The sequence below is a fragment of the Triplophysa rosa genome, linkage group LG20, assembly GCF_024868665.1.
Source record: "Triplophysa rosa linkage group LG20, Trosa_1v2, whole genome shotgun sequence".
NCBI lineage: Eukaryota > Metazoa > Chordata > Actinopteri > Cypriniformes > Nemacheilidae > Triplophysa > Triplophysa rosa.
The window spans coordinates 15,315,484-15,339,499 of NC_079909.1; the positions used below are offsets into that span (position 1 = coordinate 15,315,484).

The following is a 24,016-nucleotide window of genomic DNA, read 5'->3' on the forward strand; positions in this document are numbered from 1 at the left end:
ATAGTTGACACAAAAAATTACTCACCCTCACATTGTTCCAAACCTGAATAAACTTCTTTGTTCTGTAGAACATATTTTAAAGAATGTGGGAAATCAAAAATTTGGGGGCACTATTGACTACCATGGTTGTTTTTTCCTACTGTGGTAGTCTATGTCTCAGAACTGTTTGGTTTCGAACATTCTTCCAAATATCTCTCTTAGTGAACAAAGAAATGTATAACTTATTTAAAATGAGTCAAATGGGTTGAGGCACAACATGATGACTACCAACTGGAGTTAAGACTCATGCGATACGTCTTATGTAGTCAAGTGTCAAGTACTGTTGATAGAAGTTTAGGACAGAAATGAATGTTAAAGTAAGCGATTTCAATCTTCTATGCCATTCAAAAGTACCCACACACAGGCACATTATGAATGGAAACTGTACACCAAGAAATAGGACTAACAGTACAGCAACCGGGTTATAAAATCACAGTTATGTATGAGAGGGAAGTAACTTGCAGTATTTAGTTTGGGTCATGTTACCTCATCTTATTTAAAAGTCACAAGTTATTGAGCAAAGGCCTTTTCCAAAGCTTACATCAGTGAAAGACATGTATCGGTTGTTTTACATGAAACGAAGAGGCTGACAAACAAAGACAGAAATGGAACATATGAAATGCTGGTCGCCGATTGAGCGCTGTGATGTCAGGGGTGATGGGTGAAGAAGGCGATCTCCCATAATGCTTGTGTGGGGGCTTCTGCCTCGACTCTATCTGAGCCGTTCTTGATCTCTGCCTTTGCTTTATAAATGTGTGTGCGAGTGGAGAGGGAGAGGAAACGAAGGAGAGACAGATTATGAGAGATGGAGGAGAGGCGGAGAGAACAAAGTCACTTTGTTGTGACTGCTTGCTTAATGATGGAAGCTGCAGGCTCATTAAAAGTGTTTTTTTCTCTCTCTCCCACTGACACCAGCAACATACTCAAATCCCTTCAACTCCCACATAGAAGAAAAGAGATAAATATTGCCTAACTATAAACCGGCATAATTCACCATTACATTTAATAGACTGAATAGCCCATCCTGGGTGCTGCCTCCAATGATCCCATTAAAAAAATTAAAGGTTGATTATTAGAGCGCTCAAACCTACCAAGAAATTACCATCATATTATCATGCTTTTTTGTGATATCATGATAATACAATATGGACTACTGCTGTCAAATCGATTAATTGCGATTAATCGATTCCAAATAAATGTTTGCGTTTATATAATATGTGTGGTTGTATATTTCTATGCACGTTTGTGTTTTTATATACATATAAATATACACGTCACAGTCACACAAGCCCGTAAATTATATAAACTCAAACATTTATTTAGGAATCAATCATTTGCGATTAATCGATTTGATAGTACTGCTATGGATGCTACAATGACAGTAAAAGTCTGCAGTATTTTTAAATAGCATATATATATACCACAGAATATGAATGTGGAAATCCAAGAGTGAAATAATTTTAAACCACGTGACTATTTTACGTCTAAAGTGAGTTTGTTGCTTTGGGAGAGTAACCACATGTAAAGTTCATCCCATTATTAATAGACATGTTTCACATATGTCAATACAAGGACACTCTTACATGTTTAAGTGCGATATGTCTACATATAAATACTTTCTAGTGCCACTAAATCAAGTATTAACTACATAAAAAACATCACCAGAGTACTTTTTCGCCAGCATAAACTGGGCTGCAAAAAATAAAGCAATTCCACTCCTCGATTGCTTTAAGCATGCTGGGCGATCGTGAAGCAGAATTAATCTGGTAGTATATTTAGGAACATTTTCATTCCAAACCCCTGGAACGCTAGCATGTGAAGAAAGGCTTTTGAAGTTTTGCATAATGCCCTCGAAGTGTAGATCTGTGCAAAAGACGTTCACTCCCCGAGGGAAGCGTGAAGTGGCAGCTGAAGGGGTCAGGTGACATGCACTTCCTGCCGGGCCGAGCGATCCGGTGAGCACTCCTCCGAGACAGTGACATTTCCCTCAGCATATGGAGCAGAAAGCTGTGAGAGATGGCGGAGGATACTGACTCTTGCCTGCTTCAGGGGAAACTGAAGCAGCTAGCCTGCGATTAAAAAGCGCAAGCTGGAAGGTTTTATATTTGAGGGATGATACTAATTGAAGCAGTTTAAAGACTGCATTAGGCTTTCAACAATTGGCTTTAAAGCAAAAATAGTCTTTCAAGCAGTGGCCAGTCAGTTTGGCTGTGTGTCAACAATTACATTAGGTATATTTCACCAGACAAAATAATAGCTGAATTCACACAAGTTTAAAGTTTACATACTATTCAGTTTTAAAGGGGTCATATGACACGGCTAAAACGAATATTATGGTTTGTTTTCATGTAATGGAATGTGTATACACAATTTAAGGTTCAAAAACATGTGTAAAATGTGTATTTTCCACATACCGTGCATTTTTGTATCTTCTCTTTGCCCCGCCTCTCTGAAACACGCAGATTTTTTACAAAGCTCATCGCTCTGAAAAGCGAGGTGTGCTATGATTGGCCAGTTAACCAGTGCGTAGTGATTGGTCGAATACTGCAAGCGTGTGACCGAAATGTAACGCCTCTTACCATATTTGGAACGTCAGGTTCCAAAGCAATTGTGCTGACAGGCACGCCCACCTTACTTGGGTATACATTTGGGCGGTCTTAGTCAAATCATACCACGAACTGACGTAGATTTGTGGGGGTGTGGTTACACGAGGCGTTTCAGGCAGGTCTGGGTGAGCATTCGCTTTTAGATAGAATGCATCTTTTGTTCAGACACTTTAAAGGCGCAGTTCTTGAAAATCAGCGGCCACTAGCATTGTATTATCGTTTTGCAACGAATCTCTGAATCATTTGCTCACCCCTCCCTTTCGAAGTACGACGGTGGCCGCAACAGTAAAAAAAGATGTCGTCTACTGAGACAGCGGATAGCAGTGATACAAGCAACAATGTTTCTTTTAAAGGTAAGGCAATATATAAACGTAATTAATCATTTAACATGTATTCTATTGTGAAAGTTACTGTTACAATTCTATAATTAGATATATTTCAAGCAACGATGTTTCTTTTAAAGGTAAGGCAATATATAAACGTAATTAATCATTTAACATGTATTCTATTGCGAAAGTTACTGTTACTATTCTATAATTAGATATATTTCTTGCGTGCTATCTAGTACACGCTGAGAGTAGTGAAGTAACTAAAGTTAGCTAATCGTAAGTAGCAACGCTGTTCAAAGCGTTTGATCTGACAGCGACATAGGCAGTTGTGTAAGTTAGTAGACGTTTGTCTCCCCCTTTGTAAAGTCAGGAACAACCGGAGTACGTACCGCAGGGACGGAAAAACATTATTATTCGGAGGTTATATGGCCATTTGTATAAAATGCTAACGTTACCGTTTCAACAAAACAGTTGTTTGGTAAACATTGAAAAAGTGGAAACATTGAAAATGTTGAATTATCTTACCAGTCTAGCAGAAAACAGGCAACTTCGGCGTCGCCTTGAAAACATTTGTCTTTCAACAGTGCCTTCCATCTGGTAATAGATACACCGATGTTTATCCTGGATTTCTGCCGCCGTTTGTCTCTAATTCGTCTGGCAGCATCACGTTTGCGCTTCTTTGACGACGGAGATTCACGCTCTGTCAGCTCTTGTGCACAATACGCATGGTCCTCCATTTTATCAAAACTTCTAAGACAGAACAATCAATTGCTTCAGCTAGACGACGACTACTCCTCCTTCTCTCCGTACTACGACTTACTACTTTGTGCATCTTCAACTCAGTGATGACGCAAGCTGCGTCTAAAAAAAACACACAAAGACCAACATATACCAAAACGCGTTTGTCCATGTCCATGTTGTCCATGTTGCGCAACATAACAAATTCCATGTAGATAGGCCCGCTCCCTATGTAGATACAACTGGTTTATTCTAAGGTAATAAAAACATAACTTTTCATTACGTAAGGTTTTTATACACATCTAAAGACACAGTTTTGTATGTTATATTGCATTTCTGTTAATAGATCACACAAAACATCCCGCATTGTACCTTTAATTTTTGCAATTGTACGTGTCTAATACATGCATGGGCAACTTATAACACACCAAAGACACAGAAAAACACGTATTCACGCCATATGACCCCTTTAATACAGTGTTACATCCCTGAGCTTCAAATAGTCCTGAGTGGCAATGCGCACATAAATATAACAACATCACTGAAGCACTGTGGAGAACTTAATTGTACAAAGCATGCTGGGAAACCAAAAAACTTGGACAGCTTTACATGCCCAGGACAAAACAAGAACTGATGCACAACTATCACAAAAAAGGCAACAGCCAAATGAATGCTCATGAAAACGACAATATTATGAAACAAGAAGTATTCACTATTTTTGGACATTCTTGCATTCTCACTTTCTCAGTTAATAATTTACAAAAAAAAAGATTTAGCAAGAAGTATGTAAACTTTTAAGCAAGCGTATATACCATATACAGTATGCATATACTTCAGTGTGTTTGTGAGTGTCTGTCTTTAGGCAGACAGGGAGAAAGTGTGCATTGATTTGAGAATGGCCAGTTAAGAGTCACTAGAAAAAAGCTTGGCTCCATTTCTATGTGAGGGAGTGCTGAAGCCCGTCTAGAGGTCTGGTATATTTCCCAACCAAATTCCATTACTGTACATGGACACGAGCGAGCAGAGCTACAGATAACAACTCCTCTTGAGGAGAAACAGTGATTAACATGTTTTACCTAAACAGCGTCACGACCCCTCAAATAGAAAATAATCCAAATAATGATTTGCAACTGAATAAATTACATGAACAAAGCATGTCACAGCACACAGAAGTGGGACATGTTTGTGCTCTTGGGCATATTTGTAGGTGCCGGACAGAAACTGTCGGAGACGGGCTCTCAGCTGTCACTCTATTAGACATGTGTGTCAGCGTGCATATGTGTGTGCAGGGCTAACAGTTCCATGGATGTGACAGAATGCAGTGTAAGTGTTAAAGTGAGAATGTGTGTGCGTTTACACACATTTACATCTTTGGGCAGGGATTTGAAGTGGTTGGGAATGTGAGCGATGGCTGATTGGTGTGATGGACATATTAATTGAAAGCAGCATGCTTTCACATCACCTATTTAACAGGGACGCTGTCCCCATTAGCATGTCCCCAAACAGTGGGCGTGATTTTGACAACATTTTTCATTTCTTATTAAAACATGCTTGTCTTTGATGTCATGTGGTATATGAAGATGAAAGATATTTAAAGTTGCTTATTTAGGACACAGAAATAAAACATTAAATTAAACAAACAGTTTTACAAAAATGCCAGTAAAAGACATACTGTAAGCAGGCTGCATCGGTCAAATCACTTGCAGTAATGCCTACAGCCTTTTTAACGGGATAGTTCACCCAAAATAAAAATTCTGTCATCATTTTTACAACCTCATGTTGTTCAAAACTGCACGACACAAAAGAAGATATTTTGAGGAATGTCTCTGTGGTTTGGTGTCCACACAATGGAAGTCAATGGGGGCCAGTGTTGTTTGGTTACTAACATTTTTTCCAAAATATCTTTTTTGTGTGTGTTTTGCAGAAGAAGGAATGTCAATGTCAATGTTTTTTTCGATTTTGGGGTAAATTATTCTTTCAGCAAAGCAAATACATTGAAATATACTGGTAATAATAAATACTTACGAACGCAAAATCTCTATTTAATATCTATGAGTAGAACTGGGTGGTATGACAGTAAATACCATTGCAATGACTGACATATTTTTGTATTCTATGAGTACTGTGGTATGGTAATAAGTAGGTGCGGCTAACTCACACACAGCCCTGCATGTTAAACTGAACAAGACGCTGTGCATATCAAAAGCGAAATGGTAAGAAGAATAAACACATAAACGTGAAACAGGTTTTTGGTCATAACGCCCATGACTTATCTACGATGAGCCATTCGGGTACTGTTATTGGTTGATAAAGATAGTTGGCGACATGGAGAGGAGGTGATTAACTTAATAGCTTCCAAATTTATATCCAATTTTCCTATAACTGAACCTCAAGACTTTACTGCTAACAAGCTAATTACAATAAATTAATTACCCACGTCTTAAAAAAGCCTTTCTGAAAAAAGTTTTGCATATAAATCCTATGAGATCTCTCAGTATTTTACAACATGTTTTCTGTTCCGTGTTCTCTGACATTCTAACTTTATACCCACGTTCCCCAATACTTTAAAACCGTGTGCATGTCAGCAATTTATTTTTCTAGCGCTCTTTGTTGATGGTGAAACAGCTGCGCCTGTGATGCAAGTCTTCATACTGCAGTCACACACACATCTATCCAGCACATGCATTAAGCACACCTCTGACTCTAGGTTCTGGCACTTTCCCTCCCATTACAGCTAGTGACATTTCTGAGGGCCGTCGACCTCCAAGCCCATGCATTTTAAATGAACGCCCGATTGCCCGTGCCTCGCTGCTCCAGCCGGCTAATACCCGACCCCCCTTCGCTCTTGTGCCTCCTCTCCTCCGCTTCCCTCTACATGCCTCACGGGAAACAGAGCAAAAGACTTAGCATCGTCCCTTCAAACATCGCCTTGTCTTTTCAATTACAAGTTAGAAGATGAAACACAGGCCGTTTCAAAACAGCTGTCTACATAGATAGAATTCTAAAGAAAATATACATCATACACGTTAGTGATTTGAGCGTGCCTGTGTGATGTACAACTTTGTTGGCTACTCAAGCACAGCCGTATGGCCATAACACACAATGTAAGTGGGTTTTAGATCTCTAACTCTAAACAGTAATATAAACAATAACTTAATACGTTTTTTCAACTAGTTAAAGCGATATGCTACATTACTAGTGTTGGTCTTTCTCAGGGTTAGTTTAAACAAACCTAGCCAAACATTCAGTGCATCCCACCCATTAAAAAAATATTTTTGTATTTTTAATATATTTATTATTATTAAACATTAATAATAAGGCACAAGATACAGACACTTGGGAAGAAGTGGGCTATTGACCAAACACAAGGGTTAAAGTTTGATCAGACAAGCACCAAACAGATTTATAAAAAAATTACACTGTATTACAAATTCACTTAGCACATTTACTAACACTGACCAAATAATCTGGTAAAGAAAATCAAAGTAAACAGAGGAATAACATGTTTTCGTTTCTATTTCTATTTCCAAGGACATCAAAGTTCAAATCTGAAGCAGAAATCTGAAACTGTAGATTTTAAGTGTCCACCTTTGCTCGGCAAAGAATCTGACCACTTCCTCCAGTATGCAGCTCAAACTTGTCATCATAAATACGTGAGCACGGCGAGTTGACGTTAAGAGGGAAGGAAAGGCAAGTTAGTGCTTGCTCATGAGGTCGGCCTTTTTTATAGTGTAAGAATAGCCTTTGCTGTTCAGCAGTACACCGACGCAGGTGCACAAACTCACACACATGCATGCCAGTGTACATACAAGCGTCCGAGCGCACAACCGTGTGTGAGCCTGCGTATCGGCAAACACACACAGACAGGGTTTGAAAACGATACAAAATTGATTCTCTCTACAGGCCTGTCAAAGTGGAAAATCGCTGCTTTCTGAAGTCCAATTTCACAGATTCATCAATATTGAATGAAATTTATAAAACCGACAGCGCTTGAACCGGCCGATCCACACAAAAAGAAATAAGAACGTTCAGCTGCAGTCTGGTCAACACGCCATGCGCTCTTTTGATTTTTAAGACCGTAAGCACGCGTCCCAAGATGCCCGCACACGCAAACTCTCTCTAGACCCCTGTGTTTGTGTTTCGCAAACATACTTATTGGGTCATTTTCTGATGACCTCCTGCCAAAACTCAAAGACATGCCCTGATCCCTTTGGCGCTGGAGAGAGATTACCCATCGGGATTAAAATGTGTGTATGTGTGTTTCCTCCCGCTTACGCTTTGTAAAGGCCAGCTCAGAAACACTAATGGGTTAGAACAGTAAAAACGCCTTTTGCAGTCCAATGCGTCGGGAAGACAAGTTGCATGTTAATAAGAATTGCAAATTGATGTCAAAGTGGAACAAACTACAAGACATCTTCATAAAAACACATCCAACGGACACTCGTGTTAATATCTTTTTCTAATTAGCCTCACTTTGTATTGACTTGCTAGAAAAGTAAAGGTAAATCTGGGACTAATAATTGATTTGTTTGTTCATCTTAGCAACACACATTACTTGCAAACCAACACAATTAACAAGACATAATAAAGAACGGCCCTCTAGGGGATCACGGCTACTGTACATTTACGAGCAGCAATAGTTGCCTGAGACGGCGTTTAAACTAGTGCGTTTTCCTTTAAAAACGCATAACTCTTGCTACGGTTACACCTGTCGTTTACACTACTCCGGAGTTTTCGACCCCCGAAAACTGAGACTTTTGGAAACGCTGTGGCCCCCATTTTAGTTTGAAAACGCCAAGGCTGCGTTTCTGTGTAAACGGACAAAAATGGAGACTTTGGAATACGCAGGCATGGTTGCCCACATTCACGTACTGATTGGGTCATCTGTATCATTGCGTTTGCTTCCCTGATTCGTTAAGCCCCTGTCATAAGAGCCACCATTAATCTACTTGAAGGCGACAACGACCAGCCTCGCAACGACCGTGTAAACAACAGGCTTGTTTGCACGTTGTGACAACAAAGACGCACCATTGACACCCGACGGCATGACAAATTTCCAAGGACATTTCTTGTTAATGAGTTACGTAGATAAACGAGTATACGCATTTGCTTTGATGATGATTGGATTATAATATCTACAGTAAAAAAGTACAGAAAATTGTCTACAAACTCACCTGATATTGATATTTTTCATGCTAGACATGCAGAGCGATTCATCTCCACTCATTAGCTCCTTACATCATCTTTATAGCTTTCCTTTCATTCATAGATCTCATTACAGTTCAAGACCAATAAAGAGATCCAGGACTTACAGCCTTCCGAAAAAACGCATTAGTTCTGCACTCTTTGACGATAAAGTCCCTAAATATGGCAATGCGCCGATGTGCACTAAAAAACAAATTGTGCATGATATGTTTTTGTGCACATTTCCTGCCCGTTCAAGCAAACAGCTTGGATGCAAGCCCGAGCAGGTGTTTCCTAAACACTTGGACTATATCAAGCTCCCACATCTGAAACCCAGCTTAACAGATCTCTGGCACACAATGATGCTTATTCCAACATGGGCATCTAAAAAAAACACTCTCACATATACACAAACAAATGCTCAGTTATCTCTACCTGCAGATGAGAAAGCAAAGTACAGGGCTTCCAAAACCCCCTTTCTCTCTCTCTCTCTCTCTCTCTCTCTCTCTCTCTCTCTCTCTCTCTCTCTCTCTGGAATGAGAGGCATGTGGTAATTAATGAGGCTGAAAGCTGACTAATGCACTCGGTCCATCTGCGTCTACGCATGCGAGTGGTTACAGAATTCTTGGTCAATGTTTAAACCATGCAGGGCAAAACAAACAGGCCTATGGGTTTAGTGTCATAAAAAAACTTTTGCATTGCGACATACAGGAATTAACAACAATAAAAAAGTATAAATGAATCGGTAGCTGCCCTACCAAAAATGATCATAATAACTAGTTTCTATGATAATTGTTACATTAATTGTAAAAAATAATAATAGCAGACCTCCTATAAACAACAAGGATGACCATGTCTTAATACACAGTGGCGTGAAAGTTCTGTCTCACAGACAGCGATTACATGAATGCCAGTCACAAGGTCACTGTACTGTTGGTTACTAGTAGGCGTTCCTGTTGGCTGTATCGGGTGGATTATGTGATTTTCACTGTCTGTACTCCTACTCAAACTTGCCACATTGCACATTTGTGAGAAGTTGTCCTAAACTCAAATATGTTGCTCATTTCACCTTAAACTGCCAACTGAATCTACATTTATGGCCTAACCAGCTGAAACAATCAACCAGACATTAGTTGCTTGATTTGTATACGTGTCTTTACTGTTCAACTCCTCTGGAGATGTCTGTGGTTTCTGAATTGTTTCCTCTTTTATCTTAAACCAGCTGAAATACTTTGAGGTCTGCTGTTGTTCCTGCCATTACCGCTGGCACAGCAAAACAGCCCACAAACAGAATTGCTATAAAATCAAAATGTAATTCGCACTCCACTGGTTTTCTTTAGGCTAGGGAATGTCATTCATCAATCCAGGCGGTTTGTGGATAAAACAGGTACATCCTTTACCGTGACACTGATATTCAATACTGTCAAACCGTATCAAACCCCAGATCCCATTTGATGTTTCCTCCTGCATTTCTCTGTGTTTTATATCAAAAGCCTTTCGCCTCGGTACCACTGTCTCGAATCGTGAGAGTTCTCCTCGATCAGACCGTGAAATCTCTACTCTGAAACATTTGGCTCTTGGATGGGTCTAAAGCTGTTTGTGTCATTTCTGTATTGATGGAACATATGTACGGTATGTACAAGAGTAAAAAATCCAACGGCAGCCGAAAGAACAATAAAATGACGTACTACGGCTTTACTAGAATGTAATATTGAGTAATAGCAAAGGTCCCTCTATGGTTCATTGTTTATTGAGGAAGCAAGTCATTTCACAAGCCCTTTTATCTAAAGCAACTTACAGTACACATTACTATAGCGTAGATACATGCAAGTGCACTAGTCAAGGGTATAATCATGAATATTCATGGCCACTTTGCAGGGATCAAATCTACAACCTTTAGTTTAACAATCCAGAGCACCATGCCACACCACCAGCTAAATGAATTAAAATCCTAAAACTGCATTGAGAATGAATGTATGATCATATAGACTTGTGACTTAAAGTGGCAGTTCACCCAAAATTGACCATTTACTCACCCTTTTGTCATAAAACCTGTGTGACTTTCTTTCTTCTGCAGAACACAAAAGAAGATATCTTGAAGAATGCTGGTAACCGAACAATGGTGGTACCCATTCACTTCCATTGTATAGACCAATGCAAGTGACTGGGTATCGGCATTGTTTGGTTACCAACATTCTTCAAGATATCTTCTTTTGTGTTCTGCAGAAGAAAGAAAGTCATACGGGTTTCAAATGACAAGAGGGTGAGTAAATAATACAAACATAAACTGAATTTTCATTTTTGGGTGAACTATCCCTTTAATTGGGACTTAAATAGGAAATATGGAGATTCTCACCTGGTTCCAGTTTGATGACTTTGATGGCAGCCAGCTCTCCTGTAGTGACATTACGAGCCTGGAAGAGAAGAACATCAGAACATAATCAACACACGATGACCTGGTGTTAATAACTGTGATGTCTGCTGAAAGATTGCAGAGGTGATTATAGCACCGGTTAAGAATTAGCTTGAAAGCCAACACTACCATTGATTAACAATTTATATTCCAGTGTCCAACAAGGCTTTAATTAAATTCTATATTCATATGAATAGTACAGGGCGATACATCAGCCAGACTGAAAAATAAATGGCTTGGTTTCACAAACACCCGCCCCTCGTCTTCCATTAGTTGGACAAACAGATTCCTTCCCAAACTCATGCCATTGATGTCGCCGTGTCAGGCTGAAATGGTTAATAATTGTTTCTGCATATTAATATTCATCTTTAAATTGTATTACATACATTATATCATGAAATTGCTTTACATTTAGGTATTCAGGTATTAACGGCTATTTGTTGTTGACCACAAATTAACACATCAGGTAAAAATGATATATTAGGAGGATGAACAAATCAATGAAATTGAAGCAGTTTCATTTTAACAACATAAAAAAACGTTACTGCGCATGCCAAACAATAGAGTGCCTGTAAATTATTTCTGATAACAATCAAAAGAAACGTTAGAAACGTTACTTGTCTCTCCAATATTTTGAATTTAGACTCCGATACCAAGCTCAAGGTAGATGTCAATGTACCATACGGTTTGTTTAAATGCGACTAAACTGCAGCACCCATTCAACAAATAGTTTATTTAATACAATTTTTATACAATAATATAATAATATAAATTAATATTAACATAAATTAAATATAAGTAGTTATATTCTTAGACACTAGCCAAACACAAACCGGAAGTTAACTGGGGGTCAGCACGCTCGTGTCCTATGAAACGGTCTATAGTAGGGATGCACCGAAATGAAAATTCTTGAACAAAGCCGAAATAAAACTAAACACTTGGCTGAAGGCCGAATACCGAACACGGCTTTTTGCATTTCTTCTATTTATTTAGCCAATTTTTTCACTATTGCATAAACTGAATGGTCAAAATGCTTTTTGTATTTTGACTTGCATTTCAATATAATACAATATTAAATTAAACTTAAAATAAAATTGAGCAAAACAAGTAGGCTAAATTAAAACAAAAAAATTTAGCCCTCTCCCTTCTTGAATAGCATAATGACTGACTGCTGAAAGACTGTACTGTACTCTGTACCCCTACAACAAAACACTTGTTTTGTGTCATTCAACATTATAAGCTAAAAATATGAATAAACGAAAACTATTGGATTATTATAGGCTACATTGCAAAATGATTTAAAGAAGAAAAAAAAATCCATGCAAGCAATTCTGACTGACAACCATTTCAGTTCACGTCTCTCCTCCAAACTCTGCCCACAAAAGCCTACTGTTGTCTCAGAAGGTGGACTCGTGGCAGGGATGCAAAGAACAAACTTTGACAAGTTGTTTAGTACATGGAATTGTGTGCATGAGACCACTGTATGATGTCAAAGGATGTCACGAGCGGCGGGGCAACTGTCAGACCGCCCGCTCCAGTCTGAAGTACACAAGTTAGCAACCAGTAAAGACTCTTTCTTTCAGAAATTTACTCCTGCGCGGCAAGTTCCGTGCTGTGTATTTCTCTGACACTTTAAAATGCTCCACACACTGCGGACATGTTTGCTGCATTAATAAAGCACGTCTCTCTCTCTCTCTCTCTCTCTCTCTCTCTCTCTCTCTCTCTCTCTCTCTCTCTCTCTCGTCTCTCTCTCTCTCTCTCTATCTCTCTCTCTCTCTCTCTCTCTCTCTCTCGTTGCTGCTTGATCATATCACACGTCATGTTCGGTAAAATTTATTTGGCCATTTCACTTATTCGGCCGAACACCGACATGCTGTTTTTGCTATTTTTGGCAGAATAAATTTGGTTGCCGAACATTCGATGCATCCCTAGTCTATAGGCTGTGAGCCTGTGAATATATTTTCTTGCTGATCACAGAGCAGAATGTTAATTTAACTGCCTTCCACACATCTGAACATTCACATGGACCCAAATAACTCATGGTTCAGAGGAGCTTTTCATCACTTCTACAGCTAAACACAAACACTGACCGTTTTACAGTTCCAGAGAGGAAAAAAACATGGCACTTTCAACGTCCACACAGATGGACGGACTAATTTTTCACGCCGAAACACTGTTGTTCAGTCCAACGAGACTTATTCAATAAAGTTGTGACAGCAGGAAAACATTAGGCATAATTAGCCCAAATTCAATTAAGATGTCATGTCAAAATGGTCTAAGAAATTCTGTTTCCTTCTCCTAGCAACAGTGTTAGATCTGACGGTAAATTGACTTGAGTATTATCGGGCAGAGCACAGCCATCACATCCCATAGGAACACAATACTGTTAAACGACAATGTTATTGAAAAATAAAGCCCACTAGACCAAAATAGAATCAAAAAATGTCTAAAACTAAGTCGTCTAAATCAGTTTGCGTGCAATTTTCAACCAATGACACGGGACAATTATTGCATCAAACCTGCAGTCATAACACATAATTTTATAAAACATCTGATTCCAATACTTCTAATTGAACACATTTACTCAAGTCTAAACCGAACAGCAGCGGGGCTTTTGAGTCAAGCCGTGGGAAGAATTCTAATGCATGATCAATGATCGGTCTCGTAATCATTTCCCTTGTGGAAAACAACTCTGATAAACATCAGCAGCCGAGAGCGATGCCGCGAAACACAGACGAAACCCGAGCAACTGATGCAAAGAAGCCATAGATCTTTACCAAGAGTGTCTAAAAATTCATCTTGAGATGTCAAAAACGCTAAAACTCCAAGCGGCTGGTAAGTCTTTGCTGTGTGTTCAAATTCATCGTGTGATGCATTTAGAAGGACTTGATGAATCCTTTCAGCTCAAAGCTGTGAGAGTCGAAATCGAACCTACACTGTAAACACAAGGAGTGGTATGTCAAATTGATGTGTACGAGATGCAGAAAACATTGGCCCGTGTCAGCGAGTTACATCAGATCCTTGCTTTGAATTTCTAATGCATAAATAAAAACACAGCCACAAAGTAAACAACCGCGCTAACATTGTTCGTACATTCCATAAAATGCCTGATGAAACATTTTTTTAGACTAAATCATAATTTCTGCTTAACTTAGTTTATCGTTCAATGCTTTGGATGAGAAAGTAAAGCATATTTTTTGTGGTTTATTTGCTTATGCCTGTATGTTAAAGGCATGAAGATTAGTACGGATCAATAACTTCATCAAGTCTACAGCCACAGCTTTCAATACCTCACCACAGAATCGGGCGAATCATATCATGGTATGATTTCAAATGATGATCCAGTATAATGACCAATAGGTTATAGCCAAGGATTGTGGAAAACAACTACTAAAAGCATGTTTGGAATCTGTAAACTGTGAAAATGAGAGCACAACATTCGGTCAAGGTCTATTTACTAAGGTCAACTGAGCCGAAAACAACAAGCACAGCGTGTGATACATACTAAACAAATTAACTTTAACACCTTCTGAATGCCTTCAGTGAAGTTCAGGATTTCAATACCATTTTGAAACAATTGCGAGTTAACTGCGGCGAATGACCCCATGAAGTACATTTGGAATTAAAACCTGTTTGCTGCTGTGTTACCCTTTAACTTTCCGCACACTTTCGCATGCCCTTTTCCCCCAGCAGCGCTGAAGCGCAGAGCAACAGCCGAGCGCTCCACCTGCACAGGTGCATCACGCAGCGGGCTGCGAGCGGCTGCCATGTCAGGTAATTACAGAGATGGGGGATAAATCACTGCAAGCTTGGCCTCCGACCAGCCGAATCTAGGCCAATCATTTTCTGCACTCCATGGCAAATTTGATGCCTTGTATTAACAATTTACTGTGCCAATGCGGGTACTGACCTCCGATAAACAACTCGTTTTCCTCTCTAATGTCTTTTCTGCTCTGGTGTTATCAAACATTTTAGCCGATTCATTATTCATGCTGTATTGCAGTTAAACGCAGAGAACATTATGCATTAAGAATTCTAGTGCGTGCCGATAAGAGCGTGCCTGAGCCTGCTATAGCATGATTATGAAACTACAGTACAAATGAGACTATGGCCTGTTTAGAGTCTCAGTCCAACAAACAGATTTTTAAGTAATGGGACACAACTGACTGCAAAACTGATTTTTTTTAAATAAAATAATAGAATATAATTATATTTTATATAGAAAATAAATATATTTTCTTTATTTATTTAAATAAATAAACATAATAATAATAACAACAACATGCAGAATTCTAAAATAATAATACGTAATTATTTTATATACATTTAATATGAGAAATAACACAAATCAATTTTATATTCTTAAAAAATGTTTACCTTGCCTGAACTCAGTTTAAATCAACACATTCAGATACAAAAAAGAATGTGTCAATGTAAAAATGTATTATAAATATTGTCAAATGTGGTATTCAATTGTAGCATCCTATAGCAATTTAGGTGCGTTAATGAATGAAAAAAAATTAATACTAGAAAAACATCATGGCAAAAAAATTGACAAATTCAGTTATTGAGTAAGTATAATACTGATTTTATAATTTGAGTTGTCTATTTTGCAGGAAATGTCATTTTGATGCCATTTGACATTAACCCAAAAGTACGTAATCTGCAATTTTATTTGTCAAACAAAGATGGCAATACAGAGGCAAAAGCAGCCATACTAATAATACTATATTTCTATTCAGAATTAGTATTATTAGTAGTACTATTATGTTATCTCTACTAATATTGGCACCCTTGGTAAATATGAGCAAAGAAGGCTGTAAAAATAAAACTGCATTGTTTCTCCTTTTGGTTTTTTATTTTAAAAAATCTACAATATTCCAACATTTCATTAGAGTAAAACAATTTGAAGTGGGGGGGAATATCAAATTATGAAAAAATGTTTTTTCTCTTATACACCCTGCTCACAATTATTGGCACCCTTAGAAATTCTTATGAGTAAAATATCTCCCAAGTATATTCCCATTGATATTTACATTTTCTTTGCACACCAAGGTGACTAGAAACATGATGTTGTCCAGTCATGACTTCTTGTTGCGCAGGAGAATAAATATTAGTAACACAAAGCCCCTTAATCATTTATCACAATGGATAAAACCAAAGAATATAGTTCTGATGTGCAATATAGTTCTGTTGAGCTACACAAAATACAAAATGGCTTTAAGGTAATAGTTAAAATAATAAAAAATCTAATTTCCAACATCAGGGCAATGATCAAGAAGTTTTGACTGAAGATGTTGAAAATCTGCTTGAAACAGGATGTGCATCTACTGTCTATATTGTTTCAATGCACAGCGAGGAGAAGAATTTTGGAAAACAGATGGAAAATTGCAGTAATCGGTTGATTTTGGGGTCAGAAAGCATTTAATAAAAATAAAAAAAACTGCACCTCCACCACCACAAATTGTTTGGGACACTGTTCAAGAAACAAATCTTCTGCTCTCATATTAATCTGCCATACTGGAACTTCAACCAGGACTGGGTTCTATGGCCATATGAAATGAAAAAGAGTTTTTAGTCAGCAATAACACAAGATAGGTTTGGGGCACACAGGGATAAAAAATGCCCCATGTCCACAGTTAAATATGTCGCCAGATCTTTATTGTTGTGAACCTACTTTTATACCAGACGTCCTGGACATCTTGTTCAGATACATGGCATCATGTTTTAAATCAAATACCAACAAATAAAAAAATCCAAACCTGAATTGCTCTGCTAGAAATATTATAATGGGACATGTTTAGATCTTCCATCAGCACACTGGTTCAAAATAAACATCAAAATCAACAAAAAATGTGTCACCGAACGCAAGATCCTGCCATAGCCATCACAGTTCCCTGATCTGAACACTATAGAAAATGAGTGGGATGAACTGAAGATAAGAGAACAACAACATTTGAAGGATCTTAAGAGATTCTGTATGAAGGAATGGACTCGGATGACTTGCCATATATTCTCAAACCTCGTCAGACATGAAAGAAAAGACTCAAAGCTGTTTTTCATGCAAATGGAGGTTGCAGCATATTTTGAATACTGGGGCGCCAATAACTGTGAGCAGGGTGTATAAGAGAAAAAAAAATTCATAATGTGATATTCCCCCCACTTCAAATGGTTTTACTTTAATGAAATGTTGGAATATTGTAGATTTTTTTTACAAAAGGAGAAACAATGCAGATTTATTTTTACAACCTTCTTTGCTCATATTTACCAAGGGTGCCAATAATAGTGGAGGGCACTGTTAGACATATTTTATCCCACATGTCAAGCACCATGCTTTAGATGTATAAATCATTACAAACACATGGTCGATTAACTGTCCATTGCTGTCTAATCAGTCTAGCTCTAATTCTGTTACCAAACATAATTAAGTAAATCACATTCATGTCCAAACAAAGGTAGAATGTCAGTGGCGTATGCTCACTATGGGAGAATACAATTTCCCCGCATGGCTGTGTTTGTAGGACAGTGGATTACTCTGTCATGTTCCTATGTATTTCTGCTTACTCATTGAGGGGACGAGGAGGTTGAAACGGCTTTGTCTACAGAATCTGGAGAAATCTCAAGGCCACTTAAAAGTAGGCTAGATGGCAAGGACTTTCTATTAAAAGAACCTATGTAATCCAGTTTGTTGTGAATTGCGAAAAGGTGTGAAGGCATAAAATTCATGAGAATAAGCAAAGGTGTTGACATTTATTTCTTGCAAGAGGTGATGAAAGAAAGCGGGTGTGATGGCTTGAGTGTGTTGACCTCAGCTTTGTGAGACTCCTGTGAGGGTTCGAGTTGTCGTCAGAGAAAGGTTTTTCGAGGGCTATGGCTTGTTCTTACTAATGAATTTGGGTTGCTTTCCTTGGCATGTCTGAACTGAGGGTCTGACACCTTTCTGAGCAGACAGTCGCAAAACCAACGTGGAAAAGGTAGAAAAACATGGGGGCACGCAATCAGAAGTGTCAGAGGAATTTGCGCATAGAGAGAGAGGCTAACTTTAACTCTCACGTCATTTACAAAAGCACAAAATAAGATATTTTAAGAAACGTTCCAGTGGTTTTGCATCCTTACAATGGAAGCAAATGGGGTCCAATTGTGTTTGGTTACCAATGTTCTCCAAAACATCTTTTTTTGTGGTCTCCAGAAGAAAGTCACACAGGTTTGAATGACATGACGGTGAGTAAATGAAGAAAGTTTATTGTGAATTTTCATTTAAACTTCAAATGTTTTACAAATCTAAATCTAAATAAGTAGTTATTATCTTCATCCTTGGTATAAACAGGCCTTAAGTCAATACAGAAGAGTTTAATCATGACTGTTAGCTTAGCCTACGTGCTTTAGTTTATTTTCATGTTATAATCAATATCATTTGTTCCAGTTAATTCAACATTTATCTTATACATCCGAGTATATTTGTCAGGACTATTGAAAGTCAGGGGTTGCGAGCATGTCCCAAAGCTGACTATTACCAATCTCTGAAGCATGATAGTGTTACAGGATGGAGCGCTGCCCAGTTGTTGAAACAGGTGAATAATTAATGTACATTTTTTCCCGACAAAGTCAATTCAGAAATGCCTCCACATCAGTAGCGCTGCAGGACTCCACACATAGCAAATGAAGGAAATTCAATCATCTTGAATTTCATCCTGTCAGAATGTTTTCACAAACGCACAATGCGGGCCACTCAGATCCCAGAACCTTATTCCTCCTTAATCTCTGTGATTGAAGGTGACAATTCTAGTTAGGAATCACAGTAGGATCGTTTATCCGACTTTGAGGGCGACGCAAGACTTGCGTCGTGTGAAAAGTGAAGGAGATTAAACTAATAAAGGCGGAATTGTGATTTTTATCCAGTGTGAAACCCTACAGCCAGGTCAAACCAACGTCTCGGCTGAAGTTAGATGTTCTTTTTACATAGACACGAATTCCCGATCAAACCTCAAATCCTGAGAACTGACTCCTGAAAGCGAAAACTGTAAGCTAATACGACCGCATCGCACCAAATCATGTAGGTGCAATGATATTACGGTGATTTATTCCTAAAAACGCTGTAAAAAAACTGAAACCAAACCTCTCAAGCCAGAAGTAAACAGATTTAGTTTTGCTGACATAAAGTAACATCTCCTTTTTGCTCAATCTGCTGCATTCTACTGTCTGGACTGGCGTCAACTTGCATTCAGTCCTGTAGAAAGCAAGAGCTGTTTAGACTGACCTGGCCTTTTGAACAAACTCAAGCAGAGAAAAGACAAACTTCCTGCAAGAGAAAGAAATGTGTCTCTAAAGGAGGCCAGGAAAGCACATAAACTCACACACAACGAGTGTTGTGTGAGAGATTAATTTACACAACCATCTTTCTAAAAGTGCAAGCAAAAATGCGACCAGAAGAGCAACGTGATCAGGGACACTACGATGCATTAGACTTCTCTCCACAGTTTCGCCTCGCACTCTTCCTCGCACCAACACTTTACTCCCTCTCCTTTAACAGGCTCGTTCATATTTTCACGTAGTGCGTGAAACGATTCCTTTAACTGTAAACAGAAAAATGCAATCGATACAAAACCACTATGTGAATAGGGAGAAGCCACAGAACTGTTAAAATAGCCTCACCAACATTTGACACAAAGCCAATAGCAGCTGATCAAACAGGGTAATTAGTCATATCCTTGCAGCAGGCTTTTTGTTCAATACTTACTTTCTTTGCTCAATCGATACTTTACATCTCTCTATGCTTTCAGGCCTTTCAAGACCCATCAGAAGCAGGCTGGCATTACATTTACATCAAACTGTTTGGAAAAACAAGCATACCCAGTAGACAAACAAACTCTATGAAACACGTGTTGCAAATTGCTTTAAATGTAATGTCTTGGTCGGGCATGAATGATAAGGTTGATTGTATTACATTTATGCATTTGGCAGGCCCTTTTATCCAAAGGGACAGTGTTATGCCATTAGTATATGTTCAATGGGAATAAAACCCACAACCGATTGAGCAATAGAAACGCTGTAAGGTTCATGCAAATTGAACAATGCAATTGAAACTATTCTTTTTAATAAGAATCTAATGTTTTATTTCAAACATATACTGTCGAGATTTGTAACTTATATGTCACTAAATGACCCATTAAAAGAACAAATCAAATAACAAATGCTGACATTTATGAACCTACATTTTATATAGCAGCAATCCTAAATGGCCTAAAAATAAATACCACACAAATTCAGATTTAAACACAAACACAAATTTAGACATAAAAGTTGCATACACATCTAAAAATAAACTAACTACAGAAAGATCAAGATATTTACTAATATGGGTCTGATTTCTAAACTCTCTCCAGACCTTGAATATTCAGTCACATGCTTGGTTTCAGCTGCTTATCAAAGAAAACAACACTGTAAATAATTGCATATCTGCATCTGTCGCTCATTCATCTCTGTTACTCTAGAGACAGTAGTCAACATAATCTGCTATCTGATATCTAAAATGCATCCGACCAGTATAAATAGAATTTTATCTTTAACATAATCCCATTACTCGCTCTGTGAGATAAAACACTGCATGAATGCAGCTTACATATGACTCCTGTAGATAAAATCAATCCAGACTGAATGTGTTCATCATATAGCTCAATTGGTAAAGAATTGGTTGTGGGTTGGTTGCAGAAAGGTTGTGGGTTCGACTCCAAGGGAACACACTAGTGATAAAATGAATATCTTAAATGCAACATAATCAGCTTTGGATAAAAGCACCAGTCGAATGCATACATTATTAATCAAATCCATTACATCTTCTAGCTTGTATAATAATATGTAAACAGTTGACCATGTGACCTGTGAGTGACAGGTGAAAGTCTGATGACACTGACCTACTACTTAAGGCTAGCCTTTCTCAGATAAAGCTGCAGATTATCCAGCACATTTCACACCACTTGTAAACATCTTCCAAGTAAACCACCCTAAACACAACAGCATCCCTGATCAACCGGCCAGCTGTCACAAAACCCATCTTTCTGCACAGATTTCCCCACCGTTTCCATGGCAATCGCAACCTCGCGGTGAAATCACAAGGCCTTCATCAAAATTTTCTCACGTCTTGCGCAACTTTCTTTCAAAGAATGGGAGTAACATTGTGACAAACAGCCACAATAACGTTATTCAAACATACCTCTCTTACAATCACAGTTGCGAATAAACTAAACAAGCTGACACGAAGTCATGCTTGGGGCCTAGTTTATACGAGTGTCAATAAATGTGAAAAGAATGGCTGTGGGTTAAAAAAGTAAACATGTCTGAGAGCAGTTAAATAATAGGACATTACAGTGTTTACATACTTTTGACAGCGCGGTGTTTTGATGCTGCTCTCACGTTTCTTAAGTTACGCGCATGATCTGATGTTTTGGACTCGGTGATTTAGAACGCGAAAGTACAATCTTTATAACCGTATATATCAAACATTTCTACTCCCGTTTGCCTTACACTTGCTTTAACGTATCTCCCGGACACTTTAAATGCAGACATGACTGTCCATAATAGGATCTTTTTTGCAGAAAAACACGTTTTTTACCTTGTAGACATCCCCGTAGGTCCCGCTGCCTATCCTCTGGATAAGCTCGAAATCATCTTGCGGATTTCTCCTGGATAGATCGAAACTGGAGTTCATCGCGGTGACTCCGGCCTTTGGATATGAGTGTTAGGTTTTCTCGGGTCCCTGACACGGACGGACTTGGAGAAAGTGAAAACATAAACATACGGCGTCAGAAAAGAATCTCAGCTTCGGTTCTTGACTAACTTTAACATGGCTTCCTGTGAGCTCCAGTGCGCATGCGTAACGCTGGTAGCGTGGAGAATGTGTGGAATGGGAGAGTAAGAAGTGGAGGAGGAGGGAGGGTTGTGTCAGATGATCAGAGACACCGCCAGATAACTACTTAATAATCTGCTTCTGAAAAGTTTAGTTTGTTATACAAATTATGTGTTTAATGAAATTTAATTCACTAAAATACTGGATTTTGCACTTTTTTACATGTGTCGAGATTTATGCATTTGCTAAATTGTATTGGTTTGACATTACTTTTGGTGCTTTCAAATTTATAAGTAAATGTTTGTGTTTATATAACATGTTTGTGTGGCATGAATATTTTCATGTAAATATGAATACACAAACATACATGTAAGCTATATACTTAAGAAATATGATTAATATACATATATTGTACATTTTTGGTATATACAGTATAGGCTATACATGTATGTGTGTATTTATGTAAAACACACACGCCACACAGATATAAACATATATTGTATTATCACAGTTATTTTAGAATCGACTAATTAATTTGACAGCAATGAATTTAAAAAAATCCTCATTTTGAGATTTAATATTAGGTTCAGCTTCAGTAAATATTATTTGCATATAGGCCCAATAGTTTAACAATATCAAGACTTTGTTCAATAGATGTCCTTGCAATTTCTCTTTTACAAAAATCTATTTTACATTTTTGCATTTAATGTAATTTTCTGATTTGTATAAAATTATTCCAGTGATAGGTTGTGTTGTTTCCAGTGCTTTTGCTTGATTTGAGGAGTTATACAACTCACTTTGATCTCTATTCTCATCCCTTGTAGTATCTCCCCATTTCTGTGACAAATCACAGACATGTTGACAAATTTACAGTTGTCGAGATTCTCCATGCGTTTGTGAAGGAGCAGTCTAATGCACATCTCCTTCCATCTTCTTCTCTTTCACTGCAGACAGGATTGTGATTCAGCACTATTTATTTCTGAATCACAGACAAGAACGTGCCAAGAGTGAGCTTCCGAACACATTTGTACTTACACCATGTGGATGTTATGAAGGTTTTATGAGCCATGACTATTCAGACTAATTTATTTCTCAGATGCCAGGCAAACATCCAGGATGCAATTTATTGACTGATTATTAAAGCACGCACTGGCACAGATCAAGGTCTCAGCATGATGCCGGTCATCACACAACCAATCCAGTTTGACTGAATGTGTTGGAGAGGTATTATTTCCATGGTGATATGGATTTTTGATGCATTGAGTATTTAAGCAATTACTACAATTTTAACATTGGTTCGTTTTTGTGTTTATTTATGTGTATCTGCATATAGTGCATGTTAATGTGTACACAGTATTATAGTCATGCATGTATAAATATTTGTAGTGGTCCTCAAGGCACGTAAATCGTCCAGGGCTGTGTTTCCCAAAAGCATCGTAACCTTAAATTGATCTTAGAACCTTTGTCAACAATGGAGCAACTATTAGGGTTACGATGCTTTTGGGAAATGCAGCCCAGATCATGTTAGGATTAAACCATTGCTTATGAGAATTTTAAGGGTTGTTTGGTGTGTGTGAGCATAGTGTAGGTAACAAATAGCTAAACAGGACAAATAATTAATCTTTTGAGATTTTTATTTATATTATGAAAAACATTCATAATTAAAATACCTAAAGAAAAATGCACAAATGTAGGTATAGGGTGAGGGTGTGGTTAAAGGTACTGTATTTATATGTGATGACAAAATTACAATTAATTATATGCTTATAAATATTTGTATTTCTAAAACACCCAAGTTTGTTTTCCCCTCCCCCTTTCATACTGGTCCTCTGCTGCATTGATGTTGGCTGGTCAAACTGTGATC

The 24,016-nt window shown here is 38.1% G+C and overlaps 1 protein-coding gene across 5 annotated transcripts in view; it reads right to left on the reverse strand.

Moving 5' to 3' along the window:
• Window positions 1–22,170, reverse strand: part of map4k3a (mitogen-activated protein kinase kinase kinase kinase 3a) — a 53,776-nt gene extending 31,606 nt beyond the window's left edge. For all 5 annotated transcript variants that reach the window (XM_057361545.1, XM_057361542.1, XM_057361543.1 and 2 more), the window contains exons 1-2: window positions 21,919–22,170; window positions 11,253–11,310 (exon numbers count right to left, since the gene is read on the reverse strand). In XM_057361545.1, coding sequence (XP_057217528.1) covers window positions 11,253–11,310; window positions 21,919–22,014 — 154 coding nt within the window. In that variant the 5' untranslated portion in view covers window positions 22,015–22,170. The remainder of the gene's footprint in view (window positions 1–11,252; window positions 11,311–21,918) is intronic.
• Between the last annotated feature and the right edge of the window lie 1,846 nt (window positions 22,171–24,016).